This window comes from Carettochelys insculpta, chromosome 2, assembly GCF_033958435.1.
Source record: "Carettochelys insculpta isolate YL-2023 chromosome 2, ASM3395843v1, whole genome shotgun sequence".
NCBI lineage: Eukaryota > Metazoa > Chordata > Testudines > Carettochelyidae > Carettochelys > Carettochelys insculpta.
Window position 1 is genome coordinate 218,811,725 of NC_134138.1, and position 19,770 is coordinate 218,831,494.

General features: G+C 46.2%; 1 protein-coding gene across 6 annotated transcripts in view; it reads left to right on the plus strand.

Annotated features, from left to right (window-relative positions):
- Positions 1-17,860, plus strand: part of HYCC1 (hyccin PI4KA lipid kinase complex subunit 1) — a 90,181-nt gene extending 72,321 nt beyond the window's left edge. For 4 of the 6 annotated variants that reach the window (XM_074986175.1, XM_074986177.1, XM_074986176.1 and 1 more), the window contains one exon: positions 15,657-17,860. In XM_074986175.1, the coding sequence (XP_074842276.1) occupies positions 15,657-16,216 (560 nt within the window). In that variant the 3' untranslated portion in view covers positions 16,217-17,860. Of the gene's footprint in view, positions 1-14,447; positions 14,780-15,656 lie in introns of all 6 variants that reach the window. The other 2 variants (XM_074986179.1, XM_074986180.1) reach the window with 2 other exon arrangements.
- Positions 17,861-19,770: the final 1,910 nt, after the last annotated feature.

A 19,770-nucleotide genomic window follows, 5' to 3' on the forward strand; every position in this document is an offset into this window, starting at 1 on the left:
CTCAACTGTTACTTGCGCAAGCAACGTTTTCGGATGATCACAGTTGCCTTGATGCTCACGGCACTGGACGATGGAGACTGGGTTGCAGCACTCGACTTACAAGATGCTTACTTTCATATAACAATCCACCCGGCACACAGACGCTTCCTTTGCTTCACGGTCGGCCAGGAGCGCTTCCAGCACAGGGTTCTTCTGTTCAGCCTCTCCTCGGCCCCCAGAGTCTTTACCAAAACCCTGGCAGTGGTGTCAGCATACCTGCACAGACAGAGGGTGTTTGTTTTTCCCATATCTGGGCGACTGCCTGCTAAAAGGGGCCTCGAAGGCAGAGGTCTCACGCGTGATACGCGTCACAGCGGACACGTTTTTATTCGCTGGGCCTAGTCATCAACCTCGCAAAGTCAAAGTCCAAACCCACACAAAGAGAAGTTACTCACCGTAGTAACGGTGGTTCTTCGAGATGTGTCCCCGTGGGTGCTCCACAATAGGTGTTGGGCTTGCCCGGCGCCGCAGATTGGATCTTCCAAGCAGTTTCTGCCGGACCGCGCATGCGCCGGCGCACGCCGCTCCCTTGCGCGCTCCTGGCCGTGTGCGCGATCCGGTGCCTGCCAGTTCCTCGACCAACCACCTCGGGTGCCCCTGCAAAACACTAACAGAGATCCGAAGCGGGGAGGATGGGCGGGTAGTGGAGCACCCACGGGGACACATCTCGAAGAACCACCGTTACTACGGTGAGTAACTTCTCTTTCTTCTTCGAGTGTCCCCGTGGGTGCTCCACAATAGGTGACTACCCAGCAGTAACCCAAGATAGGAGGTGGGTAATCGGATTATGTGCAGCTTGTCCCCGAGAGGACCGCTGTAGAGAGACGGGTATCCTCTTGGAATACCCTGTGAAGGGTGTAATGTTTGGCGAAGGTGTCGTAGGATGACCAGGTCGCCGCTCTGCAAATGTCTTTTAACGCAACGCCCTTGAAAAAGGCTGTTGATGCCGCCACCGCCCTAGTGGAATGAGCCCTGGGAGTGGCCGATAAAGGAGTCTTTTTGAGCTCGTAGCACGTTTTTATGCAGGATACAATGTGCTTTGAGATTCTCTGCGAGGAGAGACCTTCTCCTTTCGACTTGGGAGCGAGGGAGACTAGGAGTCTATCCGTTTTCCGGAAGGACTTGGTCCTGTCTACGTAGAAGGCTAGCGCCCTCCTCACGTCCAGGAGGTGTAGGCGCGCCTCTTCGTTGGAGTTATGAAGCTTTGGATAAAACGAGGGTAGAACAATAGGTTCGTTAATGTGAAACTCGGAAGAAACTTTGGGAACAAAGGCTGGATGCAGCCGTATGGTTACCGCCTCCTTGGAAAAAACACTGCAGGGTGGCGTTGCCATGACTGCCGTGAGCTCGCTCACCCTACGAGCTGACGTAATTACAAGAAGAAAGGTCGTCTTTATTGTAAGGAGGCGGAGGGGGACCGTGGCCAAGGGCTTGAACGGTGGTCCCATTAGCGTGGTAAGCACCAGGTCCAAGTTCCATGAAGGAATTGGTTTTCGAGGGGGGTATAGGTTTACCAACCCTTTGAGGAACCTGGTAACCATAGGGTGGGCGAACACCGTGTGCCCTTCCTCCTCGTGTCTGAACGCCGAGATGGCGGCAAGATGGACCTTCAACGAGGATAGCGAGAGTCCTCCTCTCTTGAGGTCCAGTAAATACTCTAGTATTGTAGGTATAGGCACCAAAAGCGGGGCCAGCCGTTTGGTAGAACACCAAGCCGTGAAGCGAGTCCATTTCTGCTTGTAGGTCTTCCTGGTGGAAGTCCTCCTGCTACTTTCTAGGACTTGCTGTACTTCCACTGTGCATGTGCTCTCTAGGGAGCTGAGCCATGGATTAACCACGCTTGCAGTCGCAGGCTTTGGGGGTGCGGGTGCACTATGGACCCCTGGGCTTGCGTGAGCAGATCCGGCGCCACCGGAAGAGGCATCGGTGGACGGTCCGACATGCGCAGGAGTAGGGGGAACCATTGTTGTCGATCCCACATTGGGACGACCAGGATCATCCGGGCCCTTTCCCTCCTGGCTTTCTGCAAGACTTTGTGGATCAGCACTGTGGGAGGAAACGCATAAAGCAGGGGGCCCCTCCACGGGATCGCGAACGCGTCCCCCAGGGACCCCCATCCCAGTCCTGCCCTGGAGCAGAATCGTGGGCACTTCTTGTTGTGCTGAGTGGCAAACAGGTCTATCTGGGGAAAACCCCATGCGTGGAAGATTGGCCGTAGCAGATCGGGACGGATCTGCCACTCGTGTGTGAGTGCAAAACGCCTGCTCAGCTGGTCTGCCTTCACATTGTGCACACCTGGCAAGTATGAGGCTTTCAAGAGTATATTGTTGGCGATGCACCAGTTCCATAAGCGGACTGCTTCCTCGCATAAGGCACGGGATCGAGCTCCTCCTTGCCTGTTTATATAAAACATGGTGGAGGTATTGTCTGTACTGATCCCGACGACTTTGCCTTGTATATGGTCTCGAAAGTGTCTGCAGGCATTGAACACTGCTCTGAGCTCCAGTATATTTATGTGTAGTGACTGTTCCGTGGGTGACCACAGTCCTTGAGTCACCTCTTCGCCCATGTGCGCTCCCCACCCTGTGAGGGAGGCATCTGTAGTGAGAAAAACCGATATCTGCGGCTGGTGGAAGGGTACCCCTGTTAGCAGGTTCCTGGGGTTTACCCACCATTGCAGGGATTTGCGCACCCCCGCCGTGGGCGACACCACCCTGTGAACGATGTGTACTGCCGGTTTGTATACACTCGCCAGCCAGTGCTGCATGCTGCGCATGTGTAACCTGGCGTTCTGTACTACGAACGTCGCCGCTGCCATGTGGCCCAGCAGCTGTAAGCACGTCAAGACCGGCACCGTAGGGCTGAAGGTGATGACCTGCACGAGGGAGCCGATGGCCCGAAAGCAAGCCTCTGGTAGATATACTCTCGCTGTAACCGAGTTTATGCGAGCCCCTATGAACTCTATGTCCTGTGTGGGGTCTATTTTTGATTTTGCCAGATTGATAACCAGGCCGAGTGAAGAGAACGTGTTTGCTGTGATGCGTATCATGCGCAGAACCTCCCCCTTCGAGGCCCCTTTGAGCAGGCAGTCGTCCAGATACGGGAAAATAAATACCCCCTGTCTGTGCAGGTAGGCTGACACCACTGCCAAGGTCTTGGTGAAGACTCTGGGGGCCGAGGAGAGGCCAAACGGTAGGACCTTGTATTGGAAGTGTTCGTTGCCTACCATGAACCGGAGGAATCGCCGGTGAGCCGGATGGATAGTTATGTGGAAGTACGCGTCTTGTAAATCGAGGGCTGCGAACCAGTCTCCATCGTCTAGTGCTGTAAGGATGGAGGCGATTGTGATCATCCGAAAACATTGCTTGCGCAGGTACCGGTTGAGGCCGCGAAGGTCTAAGATGGGCCTCCAGCCTCCTGTCTTTTTCTCCGTAAGGAAGTACCTGGAGTAGAACCCTTTCCCTTGCAGTTGCTCCGGTACTCTTTCCACTGCCCCTATGAGCATGAGATGGTCCACCTCCTGCCTGAGCCTCGCTACATGGGAGGCCTTCTGGAGGTGGGGCTTGGGTGGAGGTCATGATGGTGGGAGCGACTGGAAGGGGATGGCGTACCCCGTGGCTATGATCTCCAGCACCCATTTGTCTGTGGTGATCCTTTGCCACTGGTCGTAGAATGGTCGGAGGCGATGGTGGAATAGTCGCTTCGGATGACCTTGTGCGATGGTAGTGATGGCGCAGCCCTGGATCTGTATGTCAAACTTGTGGCCTTTGGCCCCGCCCCGAGGACGCACGGCTCTGTTGTGAACGTCGCCTGGGAGTTCTGTACTGCTGGTGCTGTTGATGTCACCCTTGCTCGTAACCCCTGTGGTACTGGGGGCGCTGTTGCTGGTACTGGTACCGTCTTTGTTGAGGGTAGTACCTTTTCTTTGTGTAAGGAGGGGTGTAAATCCCCAGGGTCCTGAGTGTGGCTCTTGAATCTTTACTGGAATGAAGGACCGAGTCAGTTGATTCAGCAAACAGCTTCTGCGAGTCGAAGGGAAGGTCAACTATCTTTGCCTGCAGATCCCTCGGTATACCCGAAGTCTGGAGCCAGGACTCCCTTCGCATCACCACTGCCGTTGCTGTGGAACGTGCTGCTGTGTCCGCAACGTCCAGGGCGATCTGAACTCCCATCCTCGAGGCCGCGTAGCCTTCTTGCACTATGGCCTTGAGCACCGGCTTTTTGTCCTCTGGAAGCGAGTCCATGAGGGAGATTAACCTGGAATAGTTGTCGAAATTATGGTTCGCTAAGTGCGCTGCGTAATTTGCCATTTGCAACGTTAAGGTGGAGGAGGAGTAGACCTTTCTGCCGAACAGCTCTAGCTTCTTGGCATCTTTGTCTGTTCCCCCTGTCCTGAATTGAGATGTCTTTGATCTTTGTTGCCACGACTCCACCACCAAGGAATTTGGCTGTGGGTGGCTGAACAGGAACTCCATGCCCTTCGCCGGCACAAAGTATTTCTTATCCGCTCTCTTTTGGACAGGCGGAATAGTCGCAGGGGTCTGCCATATCGTAGTGGCGGACTCTCAGATCGCTTCATCAAGCGGTATTGCTACTCTGGAGGAGGCCGGAGGTCTCAAATTTTTGAGGAGCTTATGGTGTTTCTCTTGCACCTCTGCTGTCTGGATGCCTTGCGTGAAGGCCACCCTCTTAAACAGCTCTTGAAACTGTTTGAGATCGTCTGGAGGATGGACGTCCCCCGGGGCCATAGCCTCGTCCGGGGAGGAGAGCGAGGAACCGCTGGGGTACGTCTCTCTGGACCCTTCCAGTTCCTGCTGGTGATGGTACACCCTCTCACTAGAGGGTTCCATAACCAGTCCCCCCTGAGATGCTTGAGTCTGTCCCCGGTCACGATTGCCCTCGGGGGTACGAGATCGTCTGTGGGGATCTTTCCCTAGTAGATTGCCGATGGTGTCTATGCCCCGCGTGGTAGGGGCGACCATGGCAGTATAGGCACTGTTCTTGGGAAGGTGACCTAGACCACTCCCTTGGTGCATACCCTGTGCGTCTGGGGGAGGGAGATCGTCGAGACACTGGAGAGAGCGATTTTGCATAATAGTCCAGCGGTTCCAACCCCAGGAAGGGTGAAGGTGGTCCCAGCCAGGGTGAGGCTGGTTGCAAAAATGGAGAAGGGGGCTCCGGGTAGGTTAGGGGGGACCCCTGCATTCTGGTTGGAGTCTGCAACATAAGCGGAGGGCTGTGAGAAAGCAACTCCACAGCCCTGTGCGGAGAGGGGCTGCAATGCCTCCTCTTGTGTGCAGCCTTCCCCCTCCCTTGAGGAGGTAACTCCGCCCCCTGACGTACGGGGGATCCCGGCCCCGTCCGCACCGTGCTCGGCACGCTCGAGGGCGGTGCCGCACGTGCGGTGTCCTCCGGTGCCTGCAGGCTGCGTGCCTGCGCTCTCTGCACCGCCAGTTCCCCGGGGGTCGGTGCCGCTGCCTGCGGTGCTGCCGGTACCGGCGCTTGTTTAGCCGCCGCCCTGCCTGCGGTGCGGGGCGGCTGGCTGATTATCGGAGGCTGAGCCGCTTCCATGTGGCTCTCCGTGCCGCTGCCGATCAGCTGTTGCTGCGGCTGGGGGCTGCTCGCTCCTCCCGTCCCGCTCGCTGTTGCTGCTGGCAGGGATCGGGCTGGGGAGACTTTCCTCCGTTTTTGCGCTGATGGGGTGAGGGAGGCAGCTTTCCTTTTATGGGCCCCGGAGGGTCCCTCCTGCTGCGGCCGCTCCGGCACGTCTGGCTGGAGGGCCTTGTCGAAAAGCAGCATTTTAAGCCGCATCTCCCTGTCTCTCCTTGCTCTGGCTGTTAATTTAGCACAGAAGGAGCATTTCTGTGCAACATGGGACTCCCCAAGGCACCTTATGCATAGACTGTGCCCATCAGACGCTGGCATCGCCTCTCGGCAGGACTCACATTTTTTAAATCCTGAAGAGGACATTGTTGGTGAGTCTTTCAGTTGTTAAAACGGGTACTTAGCACCTTTTCTGTGCTGTTTTCCCCTTCTGATGGCCTGCCGCAGCAGGAGGGCTGATGGCCCTATGCTCCTGGCCTCCGGCGCTTGTTACTGGGACTGGATTGAAGCTGTCCCGCTTGTAATTTGTTTGTTGTTTTTTTTTTTTTTGAAAAATAACTGGCTAACTTGCAGTAGCCTAAGTACTTGAAAAAAACTTTAAAGAAAAACAGTTAAAGTCATTGAATACGCTACTTGGCCTCAGCCTAGTTCGGATTCCGTCTGCAGCCGACGGCGGTTAAGAGGAACTGGCGGGGACCGGATCGCGCACATGGCCAGGAGCGCGCAAGGGAGCGGCGTGCGCCGGCGCATGCGTGGTCCGGCAGAAACTGCTTGGAAGATCCGATCTGCGGCGCCGGGCAAGCCCGATACCTATTGTGGAGCACCCACGGGGACACTCGAAGAAGAACATAGAGTTCATAGGGGCACGCATAAAATCTATCACAGCAAGGGTGTACCTACCTGACGCCCGCTTCCCTGCCATCAGTTCGCTGGTGCAAGTCATCACATACAGCCCCACGGTGCTGGTCTTAACGTGCTTACAGCTGCTGGGCCACATGGAGGCAGTGACGTGTGTGGTACGGAATGCCAGGTTGCACATGTGAAGCCTGCAGCATTGGCTGGCGAGCGTTTACAAACCGGCATCCCACACCGTCCACAGGGTGGTGTCACCCACAACGGAGGTGCGCAGATCCTTGGCGTGGTGGGAAAACCCCGAGAATCTGCTAGTGGGGGTGCCTTTTTCACCAACCAGAAATTTCTGTTTTTCTTATTACCAATGCCTCCCACATGGGAAGGGGAGCGCACATCGGCGACAAGGTAACGCAAGGGCTATGGTCCCCTGTGGAACAGACACTGCACATAACCATGCTGGAGCTCAGAGCTGTGTTCAACGCCTGCAAACATTTTCGAGATTACCTACATGGCAAAGTAGTCGGGATTCAATACCGACAATACCTCCACTATGTTTTACATCAATCGACGAGGTGGAGCATGATCCCGTGCCCTATGTGTGGAAGCAGTCCAATTGTAGAATTGGTGCATCGCCAACAACATAACGTTGAAAGCCTCGTACTTGCCGGGTGCTCACAACGTGAAAGCAGATCAGCTGAGCAGGCGCTTCGCAATCACGCACGAATGGCAGGTCCACTCCGATCTGCTACGGCGCATTTTTCGTACATGGGGGTTTCCCCAGATCGATCTGTTTGCCACAAGGTCTTGCACAAAGCCAGAAGGGAGAGAGCTCGCATGATACTCATAGCTCCGCTTGGGATCGGCAGCAATGGCTTCCCTTGCTTTTGCGCATGTCGGACCGCCCACCGTTTCCTCTACCGGTGGCGCCAGACTTACTCACGCAGGCTCAGGGGTCCTTAGTGCACCTGCACCCTCAGGGTCTGCACCTACAAGCATGGCTAATCCATGGCTTCGCTCTTTAAAGAGCACGTGTACGGAGGGAGTACAACAAGTCCTGGAATGTAGCCGAAGGACCTCCACCAGCAGGACTTAGAAGCAGAAATGGACTCGATTCACAGCCTGGTGTTCCACCAAGCAGTTAGCTCCCCTTGACGTTCCTATACCTGTAATACTAGAATACTTATTGGACCTCAAGAGAGGCGGGCTTTCTCTATCCTCGCTAAAGGTCCACCTCGCCGCTATATCAGCCTTTTGGCATACAGAGGAAGGGACCACGGTATTCGCCCATCTTATCGTTACCAGGTTCTTGAAGGGGCTGGTAAACATTTACCCCCTCGGAAACCGCTTCCACCATCGTGGAATTTGGACTTGGTGCTCAGCACGCTATCGGGTCAGCCTTTGAACCATTAGCCACAGTTCCCATACGTCTCCTTACGATAAAAAAACAAAAAAAAAAAAAAAAACACAACCAACCTTCCTCCTTGCAACTACGTCAGCCCGCAGGGTGAGTGAGCTTGCGGCAGTGATGGCACCGCCGCCCTGCACGGTATTCTCAAATGAGGCGGTAACCTTAAGGCTGCACCCAGCCTTTTGTTCCAAAAGTCTCTTCGGAGTCCAATCTTAACGAGCCAATAGTTTTACCCTTGTTTTACCCGAAGCCTCACAGCTCCGGCAAGGAGGCACGCCTGCATCTCCTGGATGCGAGGAGGGCATTGGCCTTCTACATAGACAGAACTAAGTCCTTCCGGAAAACGGACAAGCTCCTAGTCTCTCTCTCTCTCTCTCTCTCAGGTCAAAAGGAGAAGGTCTCTCTTCACAGAGAATCTCTAAGCACATTGTGTCCTGTATAAAAATGTGTTACGAGCTTCAAAATGCTCCTTTGCTGGCCCCGCCCAGGGCTCACTCCACTAGGGCGGTGGCAGCGTCAACAGCCTTCTTCAAGGGCATCGCGTTAAGACATCTGTAGAGCGGCGACCTGGTCATCCTATGACACCTTCGCCGAGCATTATGCCCTGCCTCGGGTATTCGACGAAGATACCCGTCTGTCGACAGCAGTCCTCTCGGGGGCAAGCTGCACATAAACTGATTACCCACCTCCTTACTTGGGTTACTGTTGGGTAGTCACCTATTGTGGAGCACCCACGGGGACACTCGAAGAAGAAAGAGAAGTTACTCACCGTAGTAACGGTGGTTCTTTGAAATGTGTACCCGTGGGTGCTCCACCACCCGCCCATCCTCCCCGCTTCGGATCTCTGTCTAGTGTTTTTCAGGAGCATCCGAGGCGGTTGGTCAAGGAACTGGTGGGGACCGGATCGTGCACGCAGCCGGGGGGGCGTGTAGGGGGGCAGCACGCGCCAGCACATGCGCGATACCGGAGAAACTGCTGGAAGACTTCCGATCTGCGGTGCCGGGCGAGCCCGACACCTATTGTGGAGCACCCACGGGGCACATCTCGAAGAACCACCGTTACTACGGTGAGTAACTTCTCTTTACCTTGGCACACGATGTGCAGTGTGGTAATATTTACATCAATCTCTTGTAAAAGTATCAGTGGAAACAGGTTGAGTGCAATGGTCCTAAGAGATGATTGTTTATGGGTCAGAGCCAGTGCTGGAGGTGACAAGTACCTGGAAAAGTTCCTGTAGTTATTTACTGTGATGGGCTGTGGTCACAGAAGAGGCCTTGAGATGTTCCCTGGTGTGATGATTATGCCAGTGAAACCCACCTTTTTACTCATTGAGGTTTTCCATCACCTGTCCTACGGAGCCAGATCCCCTGGTCTCCCCCAGCCAAAGCACGGAGTTGGGCTTAACCAACCCCATACCCTGCAAAGCTGTGCTGACACTGTTTACCCACATCTTAAGGGTGGGTGCAGCTCTAGGGCACTGTACCCAGGAAATAGACCCCCAGAAGGGATCAAAACATAAATAAATCTGTCTCTCTGTGCAAAAGATGTGCACAGGCTGTGCTCATAAGGTTAAGCTCCCTTTTATCAATGAAAAAGAGAGATGCACAGTGGTAGCCCTCCCCAGGTAATAAATTACACTGGGCTTGATTATAAACAGAAGAGTTTTTTCATTGAGCAATACAGTATGATTTAAGTGGTTTTAAGAAAACAGGCAGATAAAAATGAGATACCAAAATGAGAGAATGCATACCTAATTCTCTTCCCTTTAAAAATCTAGTTGCTTATGAGTTCTTACCCCCAAACAGCTGCCTTTATATCCGTTGAAATCTTCAGGTCAGAAATGATCTTATCCTGACCTGCATTTCCAGTGAAGTTCTCTCTTGCTTAGGATGTATCAGGCAATTTCCATGGCAGGCTGAAGAACAAAGATGGAGTAATCACAGTGCCCTCTTCATATTTTTCCCCTGTCGAGGGAATTCCATGTTTCTCCTCGCGTAAAAGAAGTGTCCAAGATGGAGATTGTTACATAAGTGAGATTACCTGTCCCTTTTCTTTCTATGAGCCATCAGTCATTGCCTGCTTGTTGGTCTGAACATAGGCAGCAGTGTTCTTCAGGTGGGAGTTGGGCCACATACGGGCCTTTTGTTGGCTAAGTACTGCTAACCTCTCATAAAGCATACACTCATAATACAGTAGCCCTATTTCCTGTTGGGGTTTTCACAGAGACAAATATTTGGAACACAAATATGTAGACAGTACGTATAACTTCCAGCTACAAATGTTACATATATCTCCTGTTTTTGTACAGATCTAGCAGCTTATACCATCAAAAATGATGGGTCAAAAGACCAAGTGTTGTTTAAAGCATCTCTGAGTTATGCATTTTTATATTCATAACCCATTTTCCACAGAACATGAGTGGTGTCTGTCACTATTACTAACTGAAACCATGGGAGTGCAAGGGAGTATTTTGGCTTACAGTGTGCAAAATGGTACTGGCCCCTTCCAATTGGCATAAAAAAATAAGGCAGGATTTGCTGTTGTCTGAGCCTTGTCAGCCTCCTTGAAATCAGTAAGTGGACCAGCAAACCTTAAGCAGATGGTGACTGAGCTTTTTTTAAATCAAGAAACCAGCTCTGAACATTGTCTTGCCAGTTGTCATACTGTCTTTAATCTTCCTCTTCTGCGTGGTTTTAGTATTGGTAACTTGAACAAGCTCAATGATGAAGGGAAGGGTAGAGCAAAGACAGTGGATCTATTGTTGCTTCTTTCTGAGAGAAGCTGAAGGCAAATGTGAGTGTCTATTATTGTCTTCTACTTTAGTTTTTTTAATATTGCAGAATAAAACATGGATTATAATGGGGCCAATATCAATTAATCTTATTTTATGCATTTTTGAAGGTACGGACTATCATGCAAAGATAATTGTTACAAAAATCATACTTTGGTATTACCTTATTGCAGGGATCATGCTTCATGCAGATGGAGAAGTCCAAGATACATTGGGTGGGACGAGTATTTGCTGCAGCAGATAACAGTAAGGCAAGAGGTTTGATAGTGTTAGTAGACAAATAAAACTCCCATAAAACATGGAAAAAGCTGTTCACTTCTGAAAAGAGATAGTGTGACAGTTAATATTAGAAGCATAATATTAATCTAATTCTAAGCAGCTACTGTGACTCAAATAAGGAATGATGGTAAGATTTAAAAGAAAAATAAGGTCCTTGATCCAAAAAGAAATTCTTGTGAAGACTCCATTTGATTCAGGGAGGAAACTACAATTTAAGACTTTGGATGGTGGCACTAAATAGTTTAATGGGAAACATTGCATTCCTGGAAAATAATTGTGTAGCCAAATCTTGCTTCAGCTAAAAATAATTGGGTGCCCCTAATACCCCGTTTCTTAGATATCTCTGTTTAGTATGCCTGCCTCAACAGGAGTAGAAAGTTAGCCTCAGCTGAAACTTGATATTAGTCCTTTAAAAATTAAGGAAGTTTTCAGATTAGCAAAAACACTGACAAGTTAGATGTATTAATGCAAAAATAGAGATTTAAATAGATTCCTCATTACTGAAGTATTTGGAGTACAAATGACGCACACTCTGACAAGCTGCTTTCTCAATTCTTCTTTGCTATAGGCGATTAGATGAGTGTATGAGTAGGGGTTGGGAGATGCATGGTCTGAAGTTCATCAAAATATGCTTATTACCCAAAATCTTATTCCTGCTGGTAGTTACATCATATAGGCTGGGTCTACGCTTGTCCCCAACTTCGAAGGGGTTAAGTTAGTCAGGGCAATGGGAGATTACTAATGAAGTGCTGCAGTGAATATGCAGCACTTCATTAGGCTAATTCTCTGCCATGGCAACTTCAAAGCTTCAAACTTCGAAGTGCTGGCATGAGTGTAGCCGTGGTCCCTTTGGAGTGCCTTTACTCAAATTTTTTATTTGGTTTTAGGAATAAGGGGCTTTTGAAGACTAGAGGGTCCTTTCGAAAGGCCCCCGTCTACACGGGCAGTGCATGATTCGAAAGCTGCACTTTCGAATTTCCATGGCTGCCATTATGTTGAGGCGTTGCATATTTATGGGAGTGCCTCATTAGCATCCCCTTTTCGAAAGGCAGGGGCTAGTGTAGACATAGCCATAGAGAGATACAAGTGCTTCCAAAAAGCTGTGTTAGTTTAAAAAAATAATGCTACATAACTCAGCTGGCTCAAGATGAAATGTCAAAAAGGATCTTACATAGCTGTAGACAGTATTTGCAGTTGGAGAGGCTGTTGACAGCATAAAGCCTGTTCAGTAATTAAAATCTGTGGACTGGCTGAGGGTTAAATATGCTCCTTATGGATCTGGTGATACTGCTGTGTAAATTCTAATTTCAAGGCCTGGAAGGTTCTTTGGTTAATTCTGATAATGGCTAGCTTCTCTCTCTCTCTCTTTTTTTTTTTTTTTTTTTTTTTTTTAAGGTTGATGTAGTGATCTCATATGGAATGGTTACATTTATGAGCCAACAACCTGAGAATTGAAATTTGATTCACTTTCTAATACTATGACTTGCATGCTCTTTCTCCCATCATCTCCTCCTAGTCGTCATACACACACAAAATGGAAGACTATGAAGTAGGAGCATGGGAGGGGTTGTGAGACATCCTAGAGCAGGAACTGTAAATTTAACAGAAAAGTGCATTCTAACAGTGTATTTACATATGTAAATAATTTACTGTTTACCACTAATATTTCAATAGGGGTTTTAAAAATTATTTTAAATAAATTTTCCAATATAAGAAAACAAGCGTGTGTAAATAGTTGTATGGTTAGTAAGGATAAGGTCTTATTTAATATTAGATTATAATTTCTTACTGGCATGACATTTTATAATTTTTATAATCTTAGTTTTATTTTAACATTTGCTTTTCAGGAACAATCTCTTGATAAAATGCACTGTAGAAAATTTGTACCAATTTCAGTGTAAAATATAACTTATTTCTATTCTGTAAATAAAATCTTTTGAGAAAGATATGTGTATCATTTAGCATGTTTTCAAATATTACTCCAGTCTCTGTATTGATGGTGAAAAAGCTAGTGAATAGCCTTCATTTAATTGTCACATTTTATGTAATTTCAGTTGAAGAAAAATACCCTTGTTTTTAGTTCTTTTTTCTAAATAGTATATGGCCTTCAATACTTGTATTCCAATCATGGCTACTGTTCCACTAAGTTTCCATTATCCATATAATGTATAGCCTCACTTGCAATAGTAGTTCTAGTTCCTGCATTTTGTTATCTAGACTCCTTGCAGTGGTGTACAGTCCTCATTTGTTCCTTGTCTGCTTTCACCCAGAGTCCTCACCTGATTAGGTAGTCTTTTTACTGTCACTGGTGCCTATCTGACTGTTATCAGTGGTATTGGCATTGTCTTTCCTCTTGTCCATTCTTTTATCCTGTTCTTTTTTTTCCATTGCTGTTTATCCTCTTTTACTAGATTTTTTTTTTTTTCCCCTCCCACTCAGTATTAGACTGATGCATGAAGATGAGCTCTCCCAACCATGTTCCCTAAAAAGAAAGCTGAAAGTTTTTAATTGGTCTGTTCTCTGGGAGATAGATATCATGGTCTCTGTCTGCTACAGGCCACTATTTGTTCATCAAATCATGACCTGCCTTTTTATTGTTGCTGTTGACTTTGCCTTTAGGCTGACCATTTACAGGAAGACAAAAGAATTTCTCGCATTACCAGTCCTTATTATTGTCCTATTTAAAAGATGTGTAAAAGCTGTTCTTTCTTCAACTATAAATAAAAAATAGGAAGACTGTCACATGAAAGATTTAAAAGTTATTTAAATGTTAGCTATATTATTTAAGGAAAAAACTGTAAAGCAAATGGAATAGGGAGAGAAGCTCTAGCACCGCTTGCCTAATATTTTCAGGTCTTCAATGCAGAACAACAGATTTGTAGTAGCTTTATAAATACTTTTGTTCTGGTTTCTTTTATAATATTGAAGCATGCCAGCTGTTGTTTAGCATGCCAAAAACGACAGAGTGACCCTTCAGAATGTGATGTGGCTTTTTTTTTTTTTTTTTTTGCCATCTCATCCCGTATTGTTGGCAGCTATGTGCGTTAATTCCTGTGGCATCAAATGTGTAGACTGAAAGTGTCATTTGAACCAAAGCTTCAGAAATTGGCTTTTGAGGGCGTGGTGAGAGAAACACGTTGTTAAACCACATCTGAAATCTGAGAAAAAAAGCTGAAGTCAATTTTGATGCTATTTTAGCATATGCTTTTTTTTTTTTTTTTTTTTTTTTTGAATTTTCAAGAATACATGTTTCATGAGCATCTTTCAAGACTTTAACACTGAAAGAAAAAGGAAATCGGAGGAGAGCACAGCACAGCATAGCATTGGGCGAATGTCCCTTTAAAAGGAAATGGAGTATTTCAATCTCATCCTCACTAATACCGCTAATTAACAAAAAGTTAATGTGTGAACATCTGGCTTATTCATAACGCTTCAGCCATCTAGTTCATGTTCTGTTTTATATTTTTGTTTCAGACATCTTTTTTCTTTCTTATCCATCTTCATTTCTAGAACAACCAGAGACTGGTAATGATGCTTCTGAAATGGGAAACTTTGTCATACCTGAGATTAGTGTCACAAATGTGGCTGGAGAGAGAACCGGTAATGGGGAAAAAAGCAGAGCACTAGCAGAGAATGATTCTCAGCATATACAGGGTGTGCAGGAAACAGCTACAGATCCTAGAACTGACAGCAAAGGCATGCCAGAAATAAGGAGGCAAAAATCTGTAAGAAAAATGATGGAGGATGGAATAAACTCATCTGGCAGAGTGCAGTTTTAGCAGAGCACTTTGTAGCTGCACTCTAAGGTACCATTGATTGAAACGGTCACTACTGCATGTTTGGAAATTTACAGTCTGCAGTTACTATATTTGCATGTTATCATTTTAATAAAAACACAAATGCATGCACTGCACATTCAGTTCACATACAGTGACGACATAACTTGGGGAAACCACACTGTGAGATGTGCACTTACAGAAAATACTTTCCTGTTCTTAATTCTGGATTTGCATATTTGTTGGAATTGCAAATTAAATTATCAAGGAAGTGAAGTGGTCAACTCCAACTAGTTCAAAAAGCATTTCGGTATACTTTACAGTTTTTTCTCCCATATATCACTTGAAACACCTTCATGATGCTGAGACATTCATGCTCCAGTGTTAAGTTTCCAACCTAGTTATAGTAACTAACAGTTAATGCAGAAAGTGACCTTTCAGACCTAAAATGTAAACACTGTTGGGTTTTCTAAACTTCCAGGAGCCGTAATGAGTATTTTTTTATCATTAATAATCAACTTTCATGACTGATTTGCTTTGTAAATAGTATGTAGAAGCACTTGCACATATTAGAATTTGTATCTTTTTTTTTTTTAGTTTTCTTTGTAGTATCTTTCTGATCTGTTCCTAATCTTCTGCATGAATAATAGTCCTTTTTTCAAAATCACTATAAAATGATATGCAGGCATGTCTCTTGGTTTAGCAAATGCAACTTTTCTTAATGCAATTTAAATTATGATTCAATTTCTATAATGCAGTGTAATAGGTAAGTGTTTAATTTTTTCTGTTTTGCTCCATGCTTTATTGCTTCATATTTGAAAATGCCAAAATCTAACTGTATACATCTAAATGAATCCCAATATGAATAACATCTTCTAATTAATTATTTTCATTTTCCTTTGCATAGATAATGCCGATTTAGCAATTCCGGAAGAACTGGTAGAAGTATCTGAGGTTGATGAAGGGTTTTACTCTAGAGCTACTTCTAGCACAAGCCAATCTGCCTTATCAAACAGTAACAACACCAGCAGCAAGATCCTTTTAGGGAAGAGCCAAAGAAGGTCTGGCGGAAGCAAAGCTGCGGGGAAAGAAAAAGAAGCTTCTGGGGAAGCCTGCAAAGAAGACTTCTCCCGAAAACAAACTCAGAGAGCCATGAGTGAGAACTTAGATCTTTTGTCTTTAAAGAGACTAACGTTAACTACTAGCCAGTCTCTGCCTAAGCCTGGCAGTCATAGTTTAGCTAGAACTACTACAACTGTTTTTAGTAAATCCTTTGAGCAGGTCAGCGGTATCACAGTTCCAAATAATCGTAGCGGAAGCGGTACTGAAGCAAATAGGTTTTCAGCATGTAGTCTTCAGGAGGAAAAATTGATCTATGGGGCAGAAAGAGTGGACCTTCCCATTTCAAACAAACAGTCAACTCAGCAGCGACCTCCTAGTATTAGTATAACTCTGTCAACAGATTAATGTCTGACAGTTTTGCCCAGTATGGAAATTCTGGCGATTCTGTTGATAGTGTTATACTTTGTGCTCCTCAGCTTCCCTTGATTACATCTAATGCATCAAATTCTTGATTATTGTTAGAGCTTGGTTTGCATTTGACAATGTGTCTAGATCACAATTTTTAAATATTTTGCATTGTTTTAACTGTTGTTAACCTAGAGGTTATTTTTTTTCTTAGGTCCTTTGTTTTTTATACTTACACTTTGGTTGTTTTCGTAGGGGCATATAAACATTTGTTAACTAACGTTGGGAGGCTCCATTTTGGCCATGCTGGCATTTTGTGCATCTCTGTATTACAAAATATAGACTCCAGAGAAAAAGGAATACTCTATCTCAGGATGTATCTGTTCAGTTACTTCTTTTCATTAGTGACTGAAGTCTTCTGTTAGCAGGAGTTTGTGACTCAGGAATGAAATTTTAGATGATATTGCAATAGGTCCTTACTGCGTAATCACAACATCAGATCATACCAGAGAAAATATGTTTCTGTGAGAACTGTACTTCGTTATAGGGCTACAGCTAGGAGCACCACTTCAGTGTTGGGTACAGGAGTTTTCTGTTGCAAAAATATAATAGTCAGAAAAGTGATTCTAAAAATGGCACTTATTGGGTTCCATGTTTGATTCTGAGAGTTACCAAATGTGCTCAGTTGAAAAGCACAAACAATAAAATCCCATGAGTCCTGTTAAACTAAAGTGGAGTGTGGAAGGTGAGATTCTTGTGTTCTTTCTGGCTCACACTTCCACTGGTAACAAATATTCTTCAGCTGGAATACTGTGATCAGCTCTGATGAGTGAATTAGAAGAGCTTCCAGCAAGTTCCCCTAGTTGCATTAACTGAAAAATTGTTTAGTCAAGTGTGTTCATGTGTAAAAAGTGTGAAGATCCAGGATAGTCAGGCTGTTGTTAAAAAAATTATTTCCAGTCTCTTTCCCCATTTCCTCCATGGTATGGTGGGATGCAGAATTACAAAGATCAAATCCTTCCTCCAGACTGCCCCCCTACCTGCTCCAAGCTACTGTGCTCTGTCAGAACTTGTAGTTACTCCAATTTCTTATCTGAATTGTAGGGATCAGGTACAAAGCTACTCATTAGAAAGTTATCATCAGCATTTTTCATCACTGTGTGGGAAAATATGTTCATGATTAAGTATGTTTATGCTGATCTTGACACCTATTGCATTGACTCAAGCACATCCTTTTTACGGAATATTGTGTTTTAAGATAAGAAGACTAGGAGAATATTGCAAAGGAACATGTACAAATTAAGAATCGTACAAGCACAAAGGGAAATGATTTTGTGATTTATGACTAATTTACATTGTAACGTAATGTTGTAACTTTTATTTATGTCGTAACATGTAACTCAGGCACCATTATTTTGCTAGTTTGAAACTACAAAATATCAAATGCTTTAAGATTACTGTGGTAATGCAGTGGTTCTCAAACTTTAGTGACCTAAAGACCCCCATTGTGAATGAAAACTTTTCAGGGACCCTCTGCCCTGCTTCTTCACTGATGCCACACATCTGCTCTGAGGCCCCACATGCACTCATTCCATCCCACCTGCCTGTTGCTCACCTGTTCTCTCCCCCCCCCCCCCCCCCCCCCCCCCCCCCCCCCACTGCCGCGTGTGTTGGGGCAGGGTGTTAGGGTGGTGGAATGGTGAGAGCTCTATCCAGATTCAGGCTCTGGGATGTGACCAGGGAAGAGGGTTTAGGGTGCAGGGAGGGGGCTGTGGGCTGAGACAGGGTGTGGGAGGGGGTTAGGGTGCAGGGTCCAGGCAGCACTTAACTGCACCTATCAGAATGACACTGCTGGGTTCTTGCAGTCCCCTACGTGAATGGGCAGAGAGGGAAGCACTACATGCTGCTCTCATGCCTGCAGCCACTGCCTCTGCAGCTCCCGTTGGTTGCAGTCCTTGACTGATGGTAGCTGTGGTGCTCATACTCGCATGGGAACAGCATGCAGAGCCTCCTTGGCTGCTTGTGCATTTAGCAGCCACAGAGACCTGCCTGGCTTCTGGAAATGGCTGCTAAAATGAGAGCAGGTGGGGAGCCTGCTTTAGCCCAGGGAGGGGGAGGAGTTGATTAGCAGGGCCTATGGACCCACCGGAGTGTCACGAACGCTGCAGTAGTGTTTTTTGAAAAATCTTATTAGCATATATTTATCACTTTAATACTGCTTATTGATTGCAAGCTGCACACAAATGGCGGGGAGAGAAGCTGGCAATAACTGCTTATCAAAAAGCAAGGGAGTTTTTATATAGTGTAACTGTGGTCTTTTCTCAGGGGAAGGGGAGAAAGTAAAATGGCAGCCTAATGGTGTATTAGGGAGCTAAAACACCTTTTAATTAGTTAACTGGTTAACTGTATTGGTAGGGAAACCAAAGCAGCCCCAGGTGCACCATAGGTGGGGATATGCCAGATGGGACAAAGCAGCCCCTGTCCACAGTGGTGGGGGCTCAGCTGAAGCAGGCCCCCCCCAGCTACCTCTCCCCCTTTAGTGCCCTCCCCCTGTGCCCAGGGAAGCTGCTGATGGCAGTACTCCAGCCCCTACCAGGTAAATATTAACATCCCTATTGCTTACCCACTCATGAGTATTCACATCTCTTTGGTTAATTTGCTGTATAAGCCAAAAATGTCAAAGGGCCTCATAGCACAGAGCAAGGACTAAAGCTCTTATAGACTGTCCCTAGTTGAGTTTTGTCCTTTAGAGCCAAAGAAAAATAAATGTAACCAATGTCTCATTGTTCTAGAAGCTGCAGATAGTGTACACCATTTAGAGTGGGAGTGATGTGCTAAATGTTGTTAATTTACAGACATTGCATATTAATAGCATTCAGCTCACCAGGCAGTGGAAAGTATTGGGGAGTTAGTAAGAGGTATTATGTAAAAGCTACATAACAGACATTCTGCATTTAACATAATTTGAAATTCCTCCTGGGATGCAAAGAAGAGATGTCCACTAATGTTTTGCACAAGACCCTTTCCTAGCTTTCACTAAACAGAGCACACAGCCTTCCTCTTATCTCCCAGGCTGTAGTTTAATAAAATTTTAAAATTTCTTTACTTGAACTATACCTTTATGTTGAAATACAGCTTACTGATTTTAAATGATTTAAAATGTAATTCCAGTAAACTTCTTATCAAGACAGTATTAAGCATGGATTATCTGCAAGAACACATTAATGTTTGAAGTAGTTTCTTTTCTAGAGACATTTTTATAATTTTTTAAAAAGTCTTTTTTGATTCATTATTGGTAGACAAGATTTTACTGTACTGGAAAAGCCAGCCATTTAAATTTGAAGTGACATCCAGATTAAGGTAATTAACTCTTTTTTTTAGAAGTGTATTTAAAATGCCAGGGATACAAATGAGTAAGTTAATGTTTACAAAGCTGTCACTTGGCAGTTCTCAAAATTACAAATCAGATAGTATTTCTAAAAGGGCAAATTGCTTTCTATCTTGCACATTTATCATTCTAACTTTGGCTGTTTTGTGGGTTTTTTATTCTTTGT